At 35.5% G+C, this 20,066-nt stretch overlaps 1 protein-coding gene across 1 annotated transcript in view; it reads left to right on the forward strand.

Annotated features, from left to right (window-relative positions):
- The first annotated feature begins 4,630 nt into the window (after positions 1 to 4,630).
- Positions 4,631 to 20,066, forward strand: part of LOC144435332 (uncharacterized) — a 67,650-nt gene continuing 52,214 nt past the window's right edge. Inside the window, exons 1-3 of the mRNA XM_078123928.1 lie at positions 4,631 to 4,976; positions 5,195 to 5,275; positions 6,151 to 6,216. Coding sequence (XP_077980054.1) covers positions 4,824 to 4,976; positions 5,195 to 5,275; positions 6,151 to 6,216 — 300 coding nt within the window. The 5' untranslated portion in view covers positions 4,631 to 4,823. The remainder of the gene's footprint in view (positions 4,977 to 5,194; positions 5,276 to 6,150; positions 6,217 to 20,066) is intronic.

The following is a 20,066-nucleotide window of genomic DNA, read 5'->3' on the forward strand; positions in this document are numbered from 1 at the left end:
GTTCCTCCACATGTGATTCAATAGTGTTCAGGGTGTACGATATTACAAGTAATAAATCATTCATTTACAAAACAGCTTCAAAAAATGTTCCAGTTACAGCTAGTCTAGCTTTAAAAGTGGATTGCCAACAGTGTTTTCATCAGGTAAAATGAGAAAGTAAATTTGTATGCCTTCATAGCCACTTACATACTTATAAATAAGTGTATGTATGTCTATTTGATTGGATTTACCATTCACATTTACAACAGTTCACAACAGGAGTAGATCCCCTTGATCAATCAAGCTTTCGCACACAAAAAAGTAACTTTTTTCTGATTTCAACCATTATCAATACATCAATATATGTATCATAATAATGAAGCATGCCTTCTTCTATTAACAGTATTTTAACAAATTGTTATCATCATTAGCACTACATAAATATCGTTATGATAAAGAATTCATCTAACAAGTATTTATTACAATTTGTTAATCCTGTTACCAATGCATAAATATTATATTAAAGTCTTCTTCTGACAGTTTTATTTTTTCATTTTTCAACCCTGTTATCAAAAACGAATTATTACAATAAGAATCAAGGCCCCTTGTAACATAGTATACTATTTCAAATTTACCAGGTCAAAGATAACTTTCATAACAATTTCTTAATTTGCATAATTTGAAGACTTACATTTGAATATCATTTATCAAATTTGCATACTAAGGCATGTTATGTTTGATGCATCATTGTATTACCTACAGGACAATATAAATCTAGACAAAAACCAAAAGTTTTTAAAGTATTGCGTTTGAGGTTACACGCTTTACTAAAGTGAAAATATTTACATAAAACCCTTAAAAACCAATCTTCAAAAATATTCCTTCACTATTATGTTTAACGTTGATCATGCATGCCTTCTATAAAATTACAATTGTTATCTGGCATTGTTACGTCTAGAAATGTATTAACTCACCTTGTACCTATTTGATATTGTTTTTCATTCATACATAACAAATTGGGAAAAAATGTCTAAACAGTGTATAGCTAGGTTGGAAAACATTCAGCCTTGAAAAGTTTTGCGAACAATGACTTCTAAACCCACTCCCTCTAGCTAGAGATCATTAGGGTTTTTTTCAGTCCATAGACAGACAAAAGTGGCACATCCCGAGGATAATTCATATAGAAAATAACATGTTTGAGAGTATTCAGAGAACATGCTTTTCTGTCATTGTGCCATTGTGCACTCATACTATGGAATACCTGTATGCATATGATATGCAAATTAGGGTGTGATCGTTCCTACAACACGAAATCGTATGATTGCTCAGAATGATGTTTATGGAAATTTGCTGTTTTGGATGAACTTATATATAATAATAACAATCCCATGCCATGTGACTTTCAGTGTGGGTTCTGCACTCATGTTTGCGGTGTTTTCTGCTGCACTTTCACTTGCTACACTTGTGAAAGTATGGCTGCAGAGAACACGGTGGGGCAAGCACTCATGCAAATACCCTGAGTACGCCACACTTGCACTCACGTGTTCTGTGGGGTTTTTGACTAAAGCCATTTATGAAATATGTGCCGGTTATTGTCACATGATATTTGTACTAAATGATATAACCACGAAACTCATTAAGATGTATTCATGTCACATTTTCAAATACACACTCATGGTCTAAAACACCTTTTTTGATATTACAAGCCTGGGTCATAGTACTGTGAAGTGTGTTGTAATAAATATTAGAATTTCAATACAAAGAGATGTGAAAGCCCCTTTCAGGCACCATACATCACCTGTACTACCACTGTTTGTTCTGTCATCCTATTGCCCTTGAATGATTGATTATAAGGTAGTAATTTTAAATTCACACAATAAAATTAATTTTGTATAACAAATAAAAATACTCATTAATTGGATCCTTTCACTGTCTATATCAATGTCTGGTAGAGAGATTACCCACCCCCACTCGCATAAAAATACAGTATATCATTATATACAATATATATATATATATATATATATATATATATATATATATATATATATATATATATATATATATATATATATATATATATATATATATATACATATAATTTCATTCTTCTTTCGCCAAGTAGAGTGCTCGATCACCTTGGAGAGCTATCATACATAAAAATGAAAGAAGACGAGTCTGATATTACATTGTGGAATTACACTACGGACCGTTTCACCCGAAGGATCGTCAGGTGTAATATTACACCTGACGATCCTTCGGGTGAAACGGTCCGTAGTGTAATTCCACAATGTAATATCAGACTCGTCTTCTTTCATTTATATATATATATATATATATATATATATATATATATATATATATATATATATATATATATATATATATATATATATATATATATATATATATATATATATATATATTGTATATAATGATATACTGTATTTTTATATATATAATAAAAATATATATATATTTGTATATATATATATAATTATAGAGAAAAACAGTTTTTAAAAAGGGGAAAAGCGACTTTAACCCAAAAGGCACTTTCTCCTGTCACAAACTTTAACCCTGATTGCTGGTTACAATATTTGGCAATTGGGGAGGATCATAGCCTGATCTTTGGGTTAATGAAAACACATTACATGCTACATTCAGACATTAACATGTATCAAGGCCAAGAAAAGTCTTAAATCTACAGTCTCCAAGAAATGTAAAATATTCAATTTCAGAATACAATACGTAAAAATTGTGAATAGTTGCTGGCATGTAAAGGTGAATTGTGGATGACAACAGACATTGTTAAAAATCAAATCGTCACAAACACATAGTGCAGGGCACGATATTTATATGGTTCAATGCGTGTTTAATTTTTATTATGTTGAACAACCCGCAAATATTAATACCTTCTACTTATGTTTGAAATGTTTTGATATCACTAAAGGGCAATCAGTACCATAGTTTTCTTCTCACCACTAAAATAGATATTGGATGTAACATTTTGGAAACCACGACGGGGATGATAGCGCGCAGCGAGAACGAGTAAAAAAACTGACGCTGTTTGCGTGCTTGCTGCCGGGCATCTGTGAGTCGAGTAATTTGATCGTGGCAATGGTAGGAATCCCCGGAAATGGCCCCTTCCGATTAACTGACCATTCTGATATTTAATAAACAAGAAGGAGTGACAACACGGAAGGCATTCTTCAAAACGTATTTTAGTTATTTTCGCATCGTTATCGGTACTCATACGGCTTCATATTCAATTATGAAACTGAATATCAATATACCAAAATCAGGTCATGACGCGTATCGCACATATGCGTACAACTTATAATATTAATATGGTCTTGTTTTTTCCTCCACGCTTCAGTGTTTTCTTTGCGATGATTGATGTTACTCACACTTAGCTTTAATTAATAGTAACAAGAGATTAGTCTAGCAGCTGGAATATCGTCAAATTTCGCAACAGTTCACCATACTACAGCATCGCAATCTTTTGTCATTTACGCAAACTCGAACCATTTGGAATGTCATTCAAACCCACAGTATCAGTATAACAGTGATTAGTCGTTTTGTTTTGTTTTGTTTTGTTTTTTTGTATGAGATGAAGTGCCCTCTATGAGTAACAAAAGAATCTGACACCGCTAAAAATATACAATATATATTAGTATATTGCAATTGAATCAACTGGTTACTATCATCACTGTCGGGTGATTTTCTAGCGTTTCCAGGGAGGCACCAAATCGTACAGTGCAATCATACTGACACGCTTTATTCTCAGCATGAATCTGACGAAGTCTCCGTGATAGACAAATATGAATGCATCAATAAAAGCACACGCACACTTACTTAAAATTTTCCAAAGGAATTGCACTTGCTTTTAGTAAATCCGTTTCTCCACCCATCCTTCCTCTTCCCTCCACAGCCTATTTCAGAACATAATGACGAAGGAATTTGGAGGCAGTATCTCAACAGTTTACATTTACTTGATTATCTGCGCTTGCATCCATCCCTTTCAATTTTTTTTCTGATTGGCATTCGAAGAGCCAAAGCTGTATCATATGCAAAACACACACACTCTCACTTTACGCAGTGGGTGCAAGTATATATTGGAACAGCTATATATTTTCACAGCCAATCAGGCAACACTACGGGTATTGCTTCGTACGGTCTTGGAGCAAAGGTTTATTACTTCTGTACAATTTTTTCGCTAATATTTTTTTACAGTTCTGTCTGAACTAGTGTGCAGCTAAGTTTATCAGAAGCTTGATCACTTTGGAGTATGCAGTATGCATCAGCAGATCATTCCTTGTAAATGTTTGGGGTCATATGCAAATTTTAGACTTTTGACATGATATACGTGAACGTAAACAAAATAGTTTCTATACTTTGTGTTACGCTTTTGGATTATGTATCCCTTAAAAGGAAAAATAAAGAGAGGATCAGGTCTTTTGATAAAAATTGTCAAATTACACCATTTTGTACTCTTGAGTAGGTTATTCATCGAAGTGAAATCCTTATGTTTTAGTGGCGGATGACTCTCATTCACCGACAGGGTAGGTAAACAAGCAGAAATATTATTTGCATATCCAATTTGCGGTCACTTGATGGATCCAGTTACGTTGATTCCGAGTAGCAGGGTGTGCTGTGTACGGTGTTCTCCGTTTTGTTGCTTTATTGACAAATTCTCGTGCGTTTGTCAACTGTACCGTGATGCCTGCTACCCAAGGAATATCCCTTATCCCTTACAGGAGCTAGGACCGAGTACCTAGTTTGGAATTCGGAGTGCGAAAACTCATTTGCGCGTTGTTTTCTGTTGATATCACAACGGTACCAGCATGGGTTTCGGATCTGATCGAGCCGAGCAGAACTTGAAGAGCAGTGTGTCGTCTTGCAAAAACTTCAAACCGAATATTTTCAACAAGACGAAGTGTCAAAACTGCTTCAGAACACGTGAAGCACATCAACTCGACAACGATGGCGACAATCAGGTGAAGATTTTAGTCACTGTTTCTGCTATCAGCGAGGACTTGTATATCCACCGTGTCAGATTTGTGTCTAGTCTATGCAAAGTTGTCGTTCTGTGCATTTGGCCAAAAACCAAGTGACTTAGCGCCCAACCCACTGTTACTGTTCACTCACTGCTAGTACTAGACATGCGATTGTATAAAGTCACTGCTAATGCTTTTATCTTGTCTGTTTATTGTAGAGATCCAAGAAAGTTATAATATGTGGTTATTTGTTTGTCGCGCCAGGACTGGATGTTAACAATCCGTCGTCCCGTACACGGGTAAGTTGGGGAACTCGGAAGTTTATCAATCATGCATTACGCATGGTCGATGTATTTTGGTGGGATGCATTTTGTATGCGTGATTCACCATATGAATGACGACCAAAACGTTCTTATACAATGGGGAATTAAAGCTCTTGTGATGGGAGACTTTTTCGACGGATCAGTTGATAATTGTTTCGAGTTCGTCAATAAAATGCCAACAGAGTTGGCAACACTTGATTTACACCTCCGTGCCTCGTTCGAGATGACAACTAACCAGTTGTCGGTCAGTAACAAATATTGACTGCAAAACAATATACATGTCCCCACGGTTCTTCCAAATGATTACTGTCAGTTTTTGTTAGACCCCAACAGTACTACAGTGTGAGATGACATGGAGGGTGATTTCATATCAAATTGAAATGGGGATCGCGTCAATTTTGCACATCGTGTCAATAGGTCATTAGGCCACTTTGTGAAGGGTGGGGTAGATGTAGATTTAGATGCACTTCTACACCTGTTGACTATGAAAAGGTGCCAATGACTTAACTGTTAACAAATCAACAGGTGTCAGACAGATATACAATATATATTTACTTATTCTTTGTGGCAAATCGTGTCAATTTTGTAAAGTAGACCACTATAAAACGGGCACATTTTATTACACCTTTAGTGGATGAAAACAAACAACATGGAAGTACAGTAACACACACCATTTAATCCCAAGTATTAGAGTATAGTATAATAAAGTGGGTGTGTCGACTTCAAATGTCTCATACCATTGAACAGATATCATAATAAGAATGATGTAATAACTGTCCCAAGTCAAAGTTCCTGTATAAACTCTGATTGACATTTTTTTTTTAAATTACCTGTTTTATCATTAATTGCAGAAATGGCAACGACGTTGTTTCATCTTTTACGAGAGTGGAGATCTGAACTATGCCTTGGATGAAAATGTAAGTTCAGTTCAGTTACAATTTTTTCTTCTTCACAGATTGTGAATTATTTTCAGGAACAAATGATTATGAGGAGGACATAACTACAGTGATAAGACCCGACTCTTTTGGAATGTATTTACCGATGTATTTACAAAGTGGGAGAACATATGATCAAAGTCATACTTTGTCCTTGGATTATTTTAACTGCCTCTAAGAACTGTTGGAATGTAAAAGAAGTCATCGTACTTTAGTACTCTAGTACAACATCAAGAGTTGTGATATAAAAGTGGAAAGATTAAGAACCAAGATTTATGAAGTGGCAGTTGGTGTAAATTTAGACTAGCAAACATATAGTGCAGATACCCTTTATATTTTGTGACCTCAGATGTAACAGCTTTGATTTCCCTTGTCATCAATCTTTCTATTTTAAATGATAATAAATCGGCTGTGGAAATTCTGTAACTAGAATGGAAGTCGACACTGGACAACATTTACGACATACCAAAGTATTGCAGTACCTCAGCAATTGGAGGACATAAAATGTCAAATTAAATTTTGGGCGTACTTGAGAAAAAAATTAACTGCAATCACAAAATAGGGCTGGTCAGCAGGTTTGCTGTCACAGAGGTCATAGGTACTGTTGTAAATGCCACTGCCAGGTACTGAATGGCATGGTGTGATTTTTGGTACTCGTGCTTGATTCAGGATAATTGTACATATGTATGTGACATGTGTGCTACAAAAATGGGTATTGTGAGTTTTTATTGTGGTATTCTAGCAAGTGTTTCAATAAAGCTTGCATGTCACTGAAAAATTCTCAGATAGGTTCTCTTTTTCGTAACGCCAAAATCTTGTTTGTTGATTTCCATGATGAACTCTCAGTCTCTGAGATATATTTGTGACAACAAAAATCCCAGTCTAAGTGTATTTTAAAACACTTGTTCTTTCTGATCAAATTTAAATGCAACATATATGTATCATATATTCAGATCAGGGAAGACCACTTCATCTATAGTGTTAGTCATCTAGAGAAGTGATTTGCATCTATTTGTTCCAAATATTTATAGTCAGAATGTCAGGTCAGCTGTTCCACAGTTCATAATATGTAGACAGTTTAGTGATTATCACCGATAGTTCATGGTCTTTAAGATGATTTGTACAGCAATAGTTGCATGTCTCTGGTGCTCTCTGATCAAAGGACTATAAAATATAATTGACTGCAAATGTCATGGTACAAACTTATCCGGCTGTGAGAGGAAGGAAAGTTCTGGCAGGTTTTCATTTCACCGAAGGTGACAAAGTAAATTAAAATATTATAAGATTTATGTCAGAAAGTGAGTTATGGATCTTGACCTTTGTGAAAAGATCAGAACATGGTGTCAAGAGAACAACAATAAGTGGTGTAGAAATGTCAATGGCAATAAAGAACAAGGTGGTTCTCAATTTTTTTGATCCTTGACATTTTAACAAGGTTGAAAGTACACACAAAAGAGTTGTTAAAAATGGTAATAGTATACACAGGCCTACTTCCTGAATGTTGACATACCTGGAGATCATAATGAGGAGATATTATCAGAGATATTTTCCAGTTATGGCTGCAAAAGAATTTAGCATGAATAGTACAAAAATAGCAGATGTAAGCTGATTTGGTGTGAACTATGTGTCTCAAATTCAAAGTAACCGTTGTTGAGCTGTGTTAGGTCAGCTATGTGATGTAAAAGGGTAGGAAATTTGTCTAATACCCGAGGAGATTTTAGATGCCAGGCGACTCCTACAAGTACATGTAATCTAAATGGTTGTGTGTAGTTGAGTAAAGGTGTCCTTGAGTAATCAAAGCATATAACAGTGTTGTTTGTTTTGATAATTTGTGTTCTAAAAAGCTGTACAAAGTGACAATAACAGTCCTGCAACTCTTTCTTAGTTTCTACATACATTGGACGTTCTACTTTGAACATATAGATTATAGTGATTCTTTTTTTCAGTCCATACATCATTGTATTAAATGAAATTATTTTTCTGCTTATTTGTCTGGTCAACATCAATCAGAACAGTTCACTGTAAACATTGTAATCTGAGAAGGTATGCATATTGTAGACAAGACACACAGACATTGGTGTGACTATTTATTTTTTAAGTTTCAAGATTTTTATAACAACACCAGTGTTCTGTTCACCTGTCTTATCAATATCAGTCAGTCAGAATGTTTCACTGTTTTATGAGTGGGCATACATATCATGGACAAGACACTGAGTCACTTGTGTAAATTTTATAAAAAGTTTTTGCCCAGTCATCAGATCAGCCTGACTATAAGCTTCTTTGATGGATTGGGAACCGTTCAGTGATCCTTTGTTTGTCTGGTATTTAGTATGGATTAATATACAATACATGTCTGGTTAGGGCTCACACTTGAGCTTTGCTTCCAACAACAAAGGCAAAGTTCATTATGCAGTCAGTTTCAGATAACCAGAGTATATGGAACCCTGTGATAAATCGTTTGAATTTTATAGATGAGGGAAATAGGAACTATCTTAGATATATTTCCTAGTTCCTGGTTGTTTCCCATTTCATGATATATTTAGGATCATTGTATAAACAGTATTTGTCGGGCTGCTTTATCTTGAAAGTCCTCTGCTTGTAGTCGTGAAGTGACCATATTGTTAAAGTGTTTGGATCACAGCTTATCAGTCTACATGTATTTTGCATGCAGATAGGTCTTGGTTGATAAATAACAGAAGTTGACAGTTAACTCTAAAAAAGTCTAAGGACAGGTGCAAAGATGTTACAAGGAAAATAGTGTAAATACTACTTCCATTGCAAGTCATTTAAATCAAGGTTGACAAAACATAGCCAAGAGACTTGGCTATCTGAGATGAAAAACAAGTCTCTGAGTTAGTAAATATAGGGATGATAAAATTAGATTATTGACTGATTATTTTAGTGATTCATGTGCATTAGAAGGACAAAAATCCTTATGTTTCAAGTCAGATATTATGTTTAGCTTCATCACTGACGTAGCATAAAAAAAAACTAGATTGGAAAATAGAGTGCACTGTAACTTGATGCCAATGTGGTTTGTGAGTGGAGGTGTAAATCGTAACTATACCATTATAGGAATTAGACTCTAAGATGAAGACTGAGTGAGAGCATAGCATGGGGTGAACTTGCTGCAAACCCAGTGACTTGACTATCTGGCAAGTCTCTGGGGCAACTGGTTGCATAGTCTGTGGATAGACAATCATGACAGGGGATCCGGAAATCCACATGTTGGTGATCAGTTTAGACAGTTGAAGTCAATGACCAGTGTTGAATCTCGTGAATGAATCAAGCAATGATGTGATGGTAATGTGAGAGGACACCTCTGGCATTCCTTCACTCCCACCATCAGAATCCATGGATGCCAATTCCATTGCTTCATGTGTCTTGATTGCTGTGTCAAGGTTTACAGCTGGAAATGTAACCTTATCCTTATAAACATCATAGTCATAACATCTGTGGCTACTATGGGGTATATACAGATTTGACACGGAATCTATTTTCATCATTTTTCACTGGTGTTTATTTTCTGTTGTCATGAGACTGAAGAGTGCTGTATGAAAATACTATCTACGTTGAAATATGTTGAAATATGGTGAATCTTGTCAAACCACATGACAGAAAATCTGATCTATCGCTGCATCTAGGACATTATGAACCCAGGCTATACTAATTTGTGCTATTACTTCGATGACTGTATGCGTGCTTCTTTTGTGGCAGATATAGAGATGTGATTTTCATCGCCTCACAGCTAATGCAGAGAACAATTTACTATAGTGGTCAATTCCCTAGGCAAAGACGATAAAGTTGTTGGAGAATGATAGTTCTTCAAGTGAATTACTGTACTCTCCTCAGAGCAACTCCTCTACAAACAAATCCAAATTGTTGATTATAGGAGAATTAGGGAAGTATGTGGGACTGACATTTCCACAAGACCCCGGTTATTTTGAGATGAGGTCTAAAGATTAGGATTATGCATACTGGCGAGGGAATTGCCACTTCACATCCTTCGAATTACTACCTGTGTATAGCGTGAATTTTACATGACAATACCTCAGTCACTTTCTCTTTTCAGGTCCATTGTTAGACATGTTAGGACTCTTATGTACAGATCTCAATACATATGTATATATCATGGGCAGTAATGGAAACACTTCATTTGTATTTGTTAGGGTTAGCTAATGTCCAGAAAGTGGTTTGAAAATACTGACTTTGGTGTGAAAATACAGACTCTCTTGTGGTTTGAGGTGTTTGGACTTGCACAGATCTCAATACATGTATCATGGCCAGTAATGGAAACACTTTATCTGTATTTGTTGTGGTCGGGTAATGTGTAGAGAGTGGTTTGAAAATATATCCAGAGGGATATTTGAAAATGCACAAGTTTGAAAATACTGAAATCTCAATTTTTGCTTAGATATATATATATATGTACCTGTTGATCTTAATACATTTTGTATGTATCATGTCCAGTAATGGAAAAGATTTCATTCGTATATTGCTAAGAGTTAGCTAACATCAAGAGAATGGTTTGAAAATGCTGACTTTGGTTTGAAAAATGTTTTGATAATACTGACTACAGCATCGTTAGTCTGTAGTGTTAGATACAAACATTTGTGCCACGGTACCAGCCAGCACACATCGGTTACATGTAAAGAAGCCTGATAGAGCTGCACAACACGACGTATCTTACAGTCTAGAGCATCATGATAATATGCATAAATTTTGTGTGTACATGACAATGAACTTGGACAATGATGTTAGACTGGGAACAAGATTACAGTGAAGGATTTTTGTCCTTCTAAGTTCTAATGCATATGGGTAATGGAAAGCACTTCATTTGTAGTTGTTAGAGCTAGCTAATGTCCAGAGAGTGGGTTGAAAAAATTTCATGATGCAGAAAGCAGCATGTATTGTTATACAAATGCATTGTACCAATTACTGTTCTTAGACATGTCTCTGTGAGTGAAAGATAAAATGAAAGCAAAAGTGCTGATGTGAAATTATGAATTTTGATTATTACCCATTACTATGGTTACTGTTGTACTATGTTGGTACTTCCAATAGTTATTTGATAGAGATATTTTTTTGGTCTGAAATGTAGACTAATGTACGATGTTATTGACAGGAGGATGCTAATTAGCATACATATTAATTTGCTGATGAAATCTGTTCACTAAATTAATTGGACATTATTAATCGTTCGGATTATCCTAGTAACTATTATTAATACATTGTAAAATTCAAGAACAATTAGAGTGAGAGCAGTGTTATACTTTCCCCAGTTATTTGCTGCTATTATTTTATAGCTTTACACATGTATTATAACCAGTGGATATTAATTTTGGATCGTTTGAAAGTGTTTTTACACTGTCAGTGTTAAGAAAATGTTTGTCCGATTCAATGCCCGATTCGAGTATAGATATAACCTGTAGGGCTTGGTTATCTGTGAAGTTTGAATTAATCAAATTTGCAAGTGTGCCTTCTTTGTCATCATTTATGGTTTAATTATTCAATATAATTCAGGCCATAGTCAGTGTAGAAAATTGTGTGGTTCAACATGTATACATGTATCTTTGATGATGGTGGAAACATGAATTTTTTTAGTAAATTCCAGTGAAGGTTAGCATATATTGACTATATTTAATATAAAGCTATATAGTTGAGGGTTATTTGATGAGATAACTTTTATTTTACTATTAATAAACGTTTAGCCATCTTTCTCTGATTAAAAATAGACCAACTGGGTGATATTTTTTTGCTGATTGAATCATATGCATATATGTATAATACAGGGTTGATTGTTATAAACCACAGCTCTGTATTGTATGTTTGTAGGATTGACTTTGAAATAAAATATAAAATTAGCAATTTTTTGGTGACATTTCTATGTCAGACAGAAATAGATTGATCTTTTTGTTGTTGCTTACAAGTACTTGTTGATCAGGAAATTGCATATGGGATTTGGTCTAAATGAAAATAGAGAATTCCATTCTGTTTGTTTATATGTTTGTGTTTTACATGTAATAAATCATGAAAATGGTGGCTGTTAAGGTTACACTTTCTATATCATATTGTGAATAGCTTGACAACATGTATTGGCATATGTTGTATGTTTAATAATTGGGTCAATGCATTTCATATGCAAAGTTTTCTGTTACCTGTGTTAGGATGGTTACAGTGATGTGTTGTAACAATATGTTTTGTGATAATTTATACCGTTCACAGAGAGCTGTGTTACATATTCAACCTAGCAAATCCCCAAGTTTGCTATGATGACAGTGCTGTGTTCAAATTCAGTACTGTTCTATCAATCATATTATATCTGTCTGTCTGTCTGTCTGTCTGTCTGTCTGTCTTCTTGCTGTTTATTTTTTCTGTCAAGATATTTACAGTGGAGGGTTGTGATACATGATTTGTGACAATTTATGCTTTGGTGGATAACTGCATACATACTCAACTATAGCAAGTCCTGAAGTTTGCCACGATGGCAGCGATGTGTCACGATATACATTTCTGTCAATCATGTTGTATCTGTCTGTCTTCTCATAGTTTATTTTCTATCAGGCGACTTCTTTTGATATGAAGAAAAAAGCATTTGAGTATTATATCTAGAAATGATGACACCCCTCTCTCTACACTCGACCTGTTTATTAGCTCAGGGTAATCATATTTGAGCATGTTTGTGTGCCTACGTGCCTGGCCTACTGTGTAGTGTTTCTTCTACTAATATAGCACTCCAGCAAAGTGAGAGCTAATCAAATAACATGATGAAAATTTAGTTGACTTGACTCACAATTAGGTTTTTAGGAGACCATAAGGTTTCCAGATTGAATTGATAGACTCAGCAAGGGATATCCTATTTTTCTCTTATGTGTGCCGTAGTTGAAAGGAAGAATAGTCGAGGAAAAAATTGGATGAAAATTTGCCAGGTTATTGCCGAAAGCAATTCCTGTATAGGCCAACCATGGTATAGCATAGTTATATTACATTTAAGTGATAAGCAATTTTTTTCATTTTACATATTTATAAATGGTGACATTTCAATATACAGGGAAGCTATAGGCTGGTGTATGCACAGACTGGACGACATACTTAAGTTTATCATCCAGTGTATGCATAAATTGCTTCGTATGTGTACTAAACAAACCTTTTACACACACACACACACACACACACACACACACACACACACACACACATACACACACACACACACACACAAACAAACGTATTGCAATATTTATTGACAAACATAAACTTGGTCTATTCTGTTTCACATTGTTTTTTTCATGTCGAAAAATATTGTTTTGTTTCATCAATTGACACTCAAAAGTAGATATCCATTTCATTTTCACACCCATATTGTAACTTTAAGATGTCCAGTTGACAAAACACTTGCTATCACTGCTCTGGTTTTGGAACCATGTTTGTAAAGTGCCAACAGTTGCCTTGTCTTCGGTTTTTGGGTTTTTTGTCAGTTGATTGATGCATCATTGTCTGCAACAGCAATACTATGGACACCTAGACAATACTTTATTGTCCTGAGTCATCACTATGCTACTCTCCCTCTCTCTCTCTCCATTTCCCATTTCCATTACACCAGCCACCCCGAAGGTCGAATCCATCAAATACCCTGTAAAATGTCAGGGTTTTTAAGCTGACCTCACTGGCAAGATAGTTTTATTGAGCTCTTGAAATGGCACAAAGAAAAAATTGTGCTGCTTACTAGTAATTTACGTGTATAGTCCATGCTTTCTATCAACCATGTACATTATTGGCGTTTGTGTTTAGAAAGGAATCAAGGAAAATAAACACATGCTGTGTATGTTGACAGTGAAATCTACCTAAATGAGTATACTATAATCTTTTCTTTTTTTTAATTGAAATTGATAAAAAGATCTGTTTTATCTCTTTTACTGAGTGGTAGAAGTTATAAACTGGTAGAAGTTTTATCTCTAACTGGAGACAGTCCAAAATTTGAACGTTTTAGCTTGAGGTTCGGACATTATTAAAATGTAGTTTTATGCCACCATCTTTGATTTATGGAAGTAAGATTTGAAACCGACACTGTATTCAGGTCAGAGATATGCAAATATAAATTTTGATCGTAGTACACACCTTATGTAGCAAGTAAGTCTGAATTTAAACTTCAGTTATCTGTAAATTCATGTACATACAAGGAACTTTAATCTTATTCACAGTCACATGTCATTGTCCAAGTTCATTATCATGTATAAACTCACACACAAAATCCTCCAGCACAGACTTAAATCCATTGAACAAACCCACATTCAGAGAAGTACATTTATTTTCAACATGCACAGGATGATATGGCTTTAGGGATTTTATAGTGATATTTACTTTCCGCTACTCCTGGGAATTTTGGTTAAACCCAGATTAAATTCCATTCCCAGCCAGGTCTTTCTCTCTTTCTCTGATGACTTTACCACACATGTAAGATGACAAGGGACTGAGTTTTGTTTTCTCAAGGTCTTTGGTCTCTTTTGACAGAGTACAAAGGTTTTATGTAATGCTAGAAGTACTCCCTTTGTTGAGTTTGTTTTCAGGTGCATGTTAATGTGGTTGGATATAGTATGCTGGAAATCCTAGCACACTGCTTCAAACAAGCATTTAGCTAGCCGACTATGACTGGAGCTGGCCAGACAGGGCTTTATGACTATGTTGTACCCCACTGTGATAACTGACTGACTAACCTGTCAGATCCCTCCCCCTTAGTGTCACAAGTAGGTTTGCCATGATACAGATAAACAATTCACACCCCTATGTCAATTGCACATGTAAATTTCACCTGCTGGTGTTGTGTTTAAAAAGATGACCTATATGGGTCTTAAAAATGTTTACTTGGTAAACATTCATACACTAGCAGATGACTGCACTGACAGGCAATATAACAGTATCACTAACATGGCAGCCACCCATCAAGTGTTGCTTGACAACCAAGGCTGATTTCAAGACAACACTGCCCCCCTGCGATCACTTCAATTAGCTTTCTCTGGTTTTATAACAGCTAAAATGAGACTGTGTTATGAAATAAGTTAAGATGTAGAGGTATTATTACTGTGTATGTATCATATAATTTGCAATGTTGTTTTGAGGAGCTCACCTCTGTATGGATTCTGTAACCTGTTCAGAGATTAATTTGTTATGCTGCTTTATGCAGAATAATCTCAATAGTATGGGGTCGAAAAGAAAGAATTCATCTATTCTCAATATGCGTAAGTTTTATCCAATAATCTGCCGTTTTGCATAACATTGACATGAATGAAATGAGATGGAGTCTGTCTGTACCCTCACAGCAGGCATTGGAAGGGTACCAAGGTCACCAGGTACACATTCATCATGTAGATGGGAGTTTCGGTGCCAAAACTACCAATTTATGACAACACCTTAGGGCGACTGTGCCAACGTGATGTCTTCCATATCGCGGTATTATGTTCATTTTGGCATCAACCAGGTAAATAAAAATGACAGATGGTGAGGGCAGTTCCCATAAGACAAAGACTGTTGCACAGGTTGCTGAGGGGACAACATAAATTCAACACCCCAACAACCATTTAATGAATTATTCATAGACTGTGTCATGATATTATTACACTGGGGGAATGGTGATATGTATGTATGTGTATTTTACTACCAAGGTAGCCAAACTTCCATGTTTTTATTCCAGTCAGTTCATAATTTGTAATGTTCAATGCAGTTGTCATTTCCACAAGTGGAGTTTTAAAACTGCAGTGTAAAAGGCTGGGCTCAAAATTATAAGTAGTCCCTGGGCATATAGACTACTAAACAACATACTAGTATCTAGACTACCAAAAATGATTTTTTTTTTTTTTTTTTAAATTCTGAACAATCTTGTCACGCAATCTACTATTTATGGCAGTTACTGTTCTTTTTATTTAGCACCTTAGAGGAAGTGTGTATGTGGGGCAGATATCATGTGCTTGTTCATGAGTGGCTCTGCAGATGCCTTCACTGAAGTACTTAACAATCAATGTAGGGAGGGTTATTTTTGTGTTTTTGCCCCAGATCTGCAGATTGCATGGGCTGGACAAACACGAAGAAAAAAAAAGACTGACACATCACACGAGGGTATTTAAGTGATGAAGCTGACCAGAAACAATTCTTTGTGTGTGTGTGTGTGTGTGTGTGTGTGTGGGGGGGGGGGGGGGGGGTTGCTTAGATATCATCAACATGGCTATTACTATTATTAATACCCTACCCCAATTCTAAATTCAACTGGTGAAGTGCATTCTTGGTCAATAGATTAAACATCTGGTCTAGGGCATTCAATTTCCATGTTCCCCTGAGGATACATATTGATCTGTGATTGCTGTCATTTGTATAGCCATCCAAATACAGTAATTAACTAATAGTGATAGCACAGAACAACTCATAAATATCACAACAGAAATGTTATCACTTACATGTGTTGTATCTATAAGAAAAGAGTACAATAAGTATTTATTGAGGACAGATCAAGTAGGTGAATAAATGCTGTGTTTGACTGAGAGGCAGTTGTCTCTTTAGTTTGAGTGGAGACTATGTGTCTCTTACCATGGATATCATCCTTGGTGTTAAATAACACATGTATGTTTTGGTCGTCAGGGTGCTGATTGGTTCAAACTCATCATGTGATTATACATTTCATTAGCAGGCTTGTAAGTTCATTGAAAATGACTGAAAAAGTGAAATATACAGTGTGCACATTTTTGGGAAAGAGTGAAAAGAACAAATTTGACCTTTACATGCATGCATGTATGTGTATGTATGTATGCACAAAGAAGTTATCTGAATGCTGTAGTTTTTTCAGGATATTTAGCCATTGAAATATACCACTGCCAGAGATAGCAATATGAATGATTGTCTTGCTAATAAAAATCAGATGTATGATTAGGAGTCAACTCAACTTCATTTGTAGACTGTGCAATGTAATAATGATATGTGGTTCCCTGTGGCTTAGTAGTTAAAGTTTGAAGACTAGCAGTCTTGAGTTCGAATCCCAAGAGGATTTTCTGTGACTGACCCAAACTGAGGGTCTGTGTTCTACAGACTCAGGATTGGTAGGCTGTATCACTCAGTCGTGGGTTTACTCACAAGACGAGTGTGAATTTGGGGGAACTTCTAAAGTAATGACTCGAACAGTTGGGAATGATTGCTCACACACAATCTACAGGTTCTATGCATTGCTGAGCCAAATGTGGGTGACTCTGGAACTGTGGACTGACTAACTTAGAAAGCCTTGACTCATGTAGTCTCAAACATGAATGGAATTCTGTAGAATTGCATGGTTGTATACATGTTTATATAAAAAATAAATGTATTAGAAAAAGTAATATGTGAAAATATTGCTTGACTTAAATCTGTGCAGATCAATTGAAATATGGAACAGTACAACACAGCAAACTAAACAGTTATATGGATATGGATTTTGACATGTAAAATAAGGTGCGCTTCAACATGTCAAGTTATATAATATTTAATAATAGCTACATGATAAAAGCCGGATTAAAAACATATAATAAAACTTAAAAGTGAGATTTTCCTCATCACAGATTTCAGTGAAAACCAAGTTATGTAACTTTTCAAAATGTGAGATGCCAGAAAAGACTAGAATTAAATCTATGATTGGATAACCATGGTAAGGCACCATGAGTTTAGGCATGTAGGTAGGATTTTAAAGCATTAAGTTATTTCAATGCCAGAACAGAGTTGGTATTGTATATAAGATTAGGTATGCAGGCACCTAATGACTGCACGTATGTGTTAGTGAGGATCACCAAATGTTGTTTGATACAAAAACTTACATATGACAATATGTAATTGTTAGAATTGGGGTCAGCAATGTTGGTTGATGCATAGACCTAAAGATGACTGATGTATGTTGCTAGCTGTTGTTGGCAATTGTTAGAATTGGGGTCAGCAATGTTGGTTGATGGGGTATACCCAAAGATGACTCTTGCATATTGTTAGCTGTAGCTGGCAATGACTACATATATTGTCCTGAGTTGTTTGATGCAATCTGCAGATGTTGTTTACTGCAGTCTGCAATTATGCTTGATGCACATGTGTTTCCAGCTGGGGTCAGCAATGATGATTGTTGCCTATTCCTAAATATGACTGACTGTTATTAATTTGGGTCAGCAACATTACTTTATGCAGATGGTGTTAGCTGGAGTGTGCAATGTTGCTTGATGGACATGTTTTCAGCTGGTGGGGTGGGGGTTCAGCAGCAATGGTCGCTGTGTATACCTAAATATGACTAATAATATAGAACAAGATTCCTTGTTGATCTCTAGATCTGAAAGCCAACGACAAGTCTCTGGTCTAACTTGGATCAGCAATATTGCTTTATGCAGGTATTGTTAGCTGGAGTGTGTAACATTAATTGATATGTGTATACCTAAATATAAATTAGTGTCAGTAGGTACCCTAAGGTCAGCAACATAACATTGCTTCAACAATGTTGCTTGATAATGTTATTACATAGAGTGTAATAATATGTATGTTGGTAGCTAAGGTCAACAATGTTAATCGATGCATAAGTTGTTAATTGGAGTCGGCATCATAAAACATTTTAAGAATCAATACCATTCCCTGGCTTGTGATTCTCATCAATACTGTAATTACTACAGGTAGCTCAGATATTGATTGAACCATTTTAAAGCTGTGAAATGTTTTGTCGCCAGCAAGATCAGCATATTTGCATTTGTATGATCTTTATAAGAGAGAGGGCGTCAGGTGCAGCCCTTGTATTGTTGCATCATGTGTGTAGACATGTTCATTTACGCTTCAGATGTTACTTAAATTTTATTACATTTTCTCATATATTCATCTTACTGTCTGTGTCTGCATAATGGAGTGAGTTGTCATGATGGTCGAGTGGAATCTGCAAGTTGTTGCACTTGAGATTCACCACTGCTATGTGGTTCTGACTGGCTAAAGTTTCTGTGCAAAGATTGTGCTCCATTCAACCCAGTTGTATAATTGGGAACCTGGTAGGACAGCGATCACTATATGAATGTTTTAAGCCTATGTCTGTATGTGTCTACAGTGGATGCAATAGATTGCATGCTACCAGGTAATTGGGGCAAGCTGTACAGTTCTACTGTGCCAGTATATGTCTGTGCCAGGAATAATAAATTGTACAGCTCTATGATCATTGCGGAAGACATTTTATAGATGTTTATTATTGATCCTGTTTATCATAAATTATATATTCATATACTATCTCCACAAGAGGAGGCTTTCAGAAGTTGAATTGTGTGCTCTTGACATGAAAACATCAAGGCTAATGTCCTTCAAACTATCATAAATTGAAAGATGAATACTTGAAGTTTATATAAACCATATGGTATATCTAAATTTGAACCATCAGTGTATATTTACATAAAATATACATGTATTACCTGTAACATTACATGTCATCCTTTGTAAATATGAAGTTTTATTTCTGTGTCCATGAAAGTCATCATTATATTTACATAATAATTTCTTTGATTATTATACTCTGTCCTGTCCATTGTTCCCTCTTAGCAAATTTGAGATGCCATTGACATACAACAGCTTCTTATGACCCCATCAAAATTAAATCCATGAGCCTTTACTCTGGGGTGACTCGCAAGAAAACTTGGGTTTCTATCATTTTGACCCACTACAAAAAAAAGTCATTAGTCTGGTCATGTCGTTATGACATCATACCAATCATCATGTCAACATTCCACACCCATCCTATCCCTAACATGCACTATTTCAGGTCTGATGAGTTTTATTGTGTCAAAACACTTCCACCCAAACAAATTACGTGGCAGTAG

Source organism: Glandiceps talaboti, chromosome 5 (genome assembly GCF_964340395.1).
Source record: "Glandiceps talaboti chromosome 5, keGlaTala1.1, whole genome shotgun sequence".
In the NCBI taxonomy this organism is placed as follows: domain Eukaryota; kingdom Metazoa; phylum Hemichordata; class Enteropneusta; family Spengelidae; genus Glandiceps; species Glandiceps talaboti.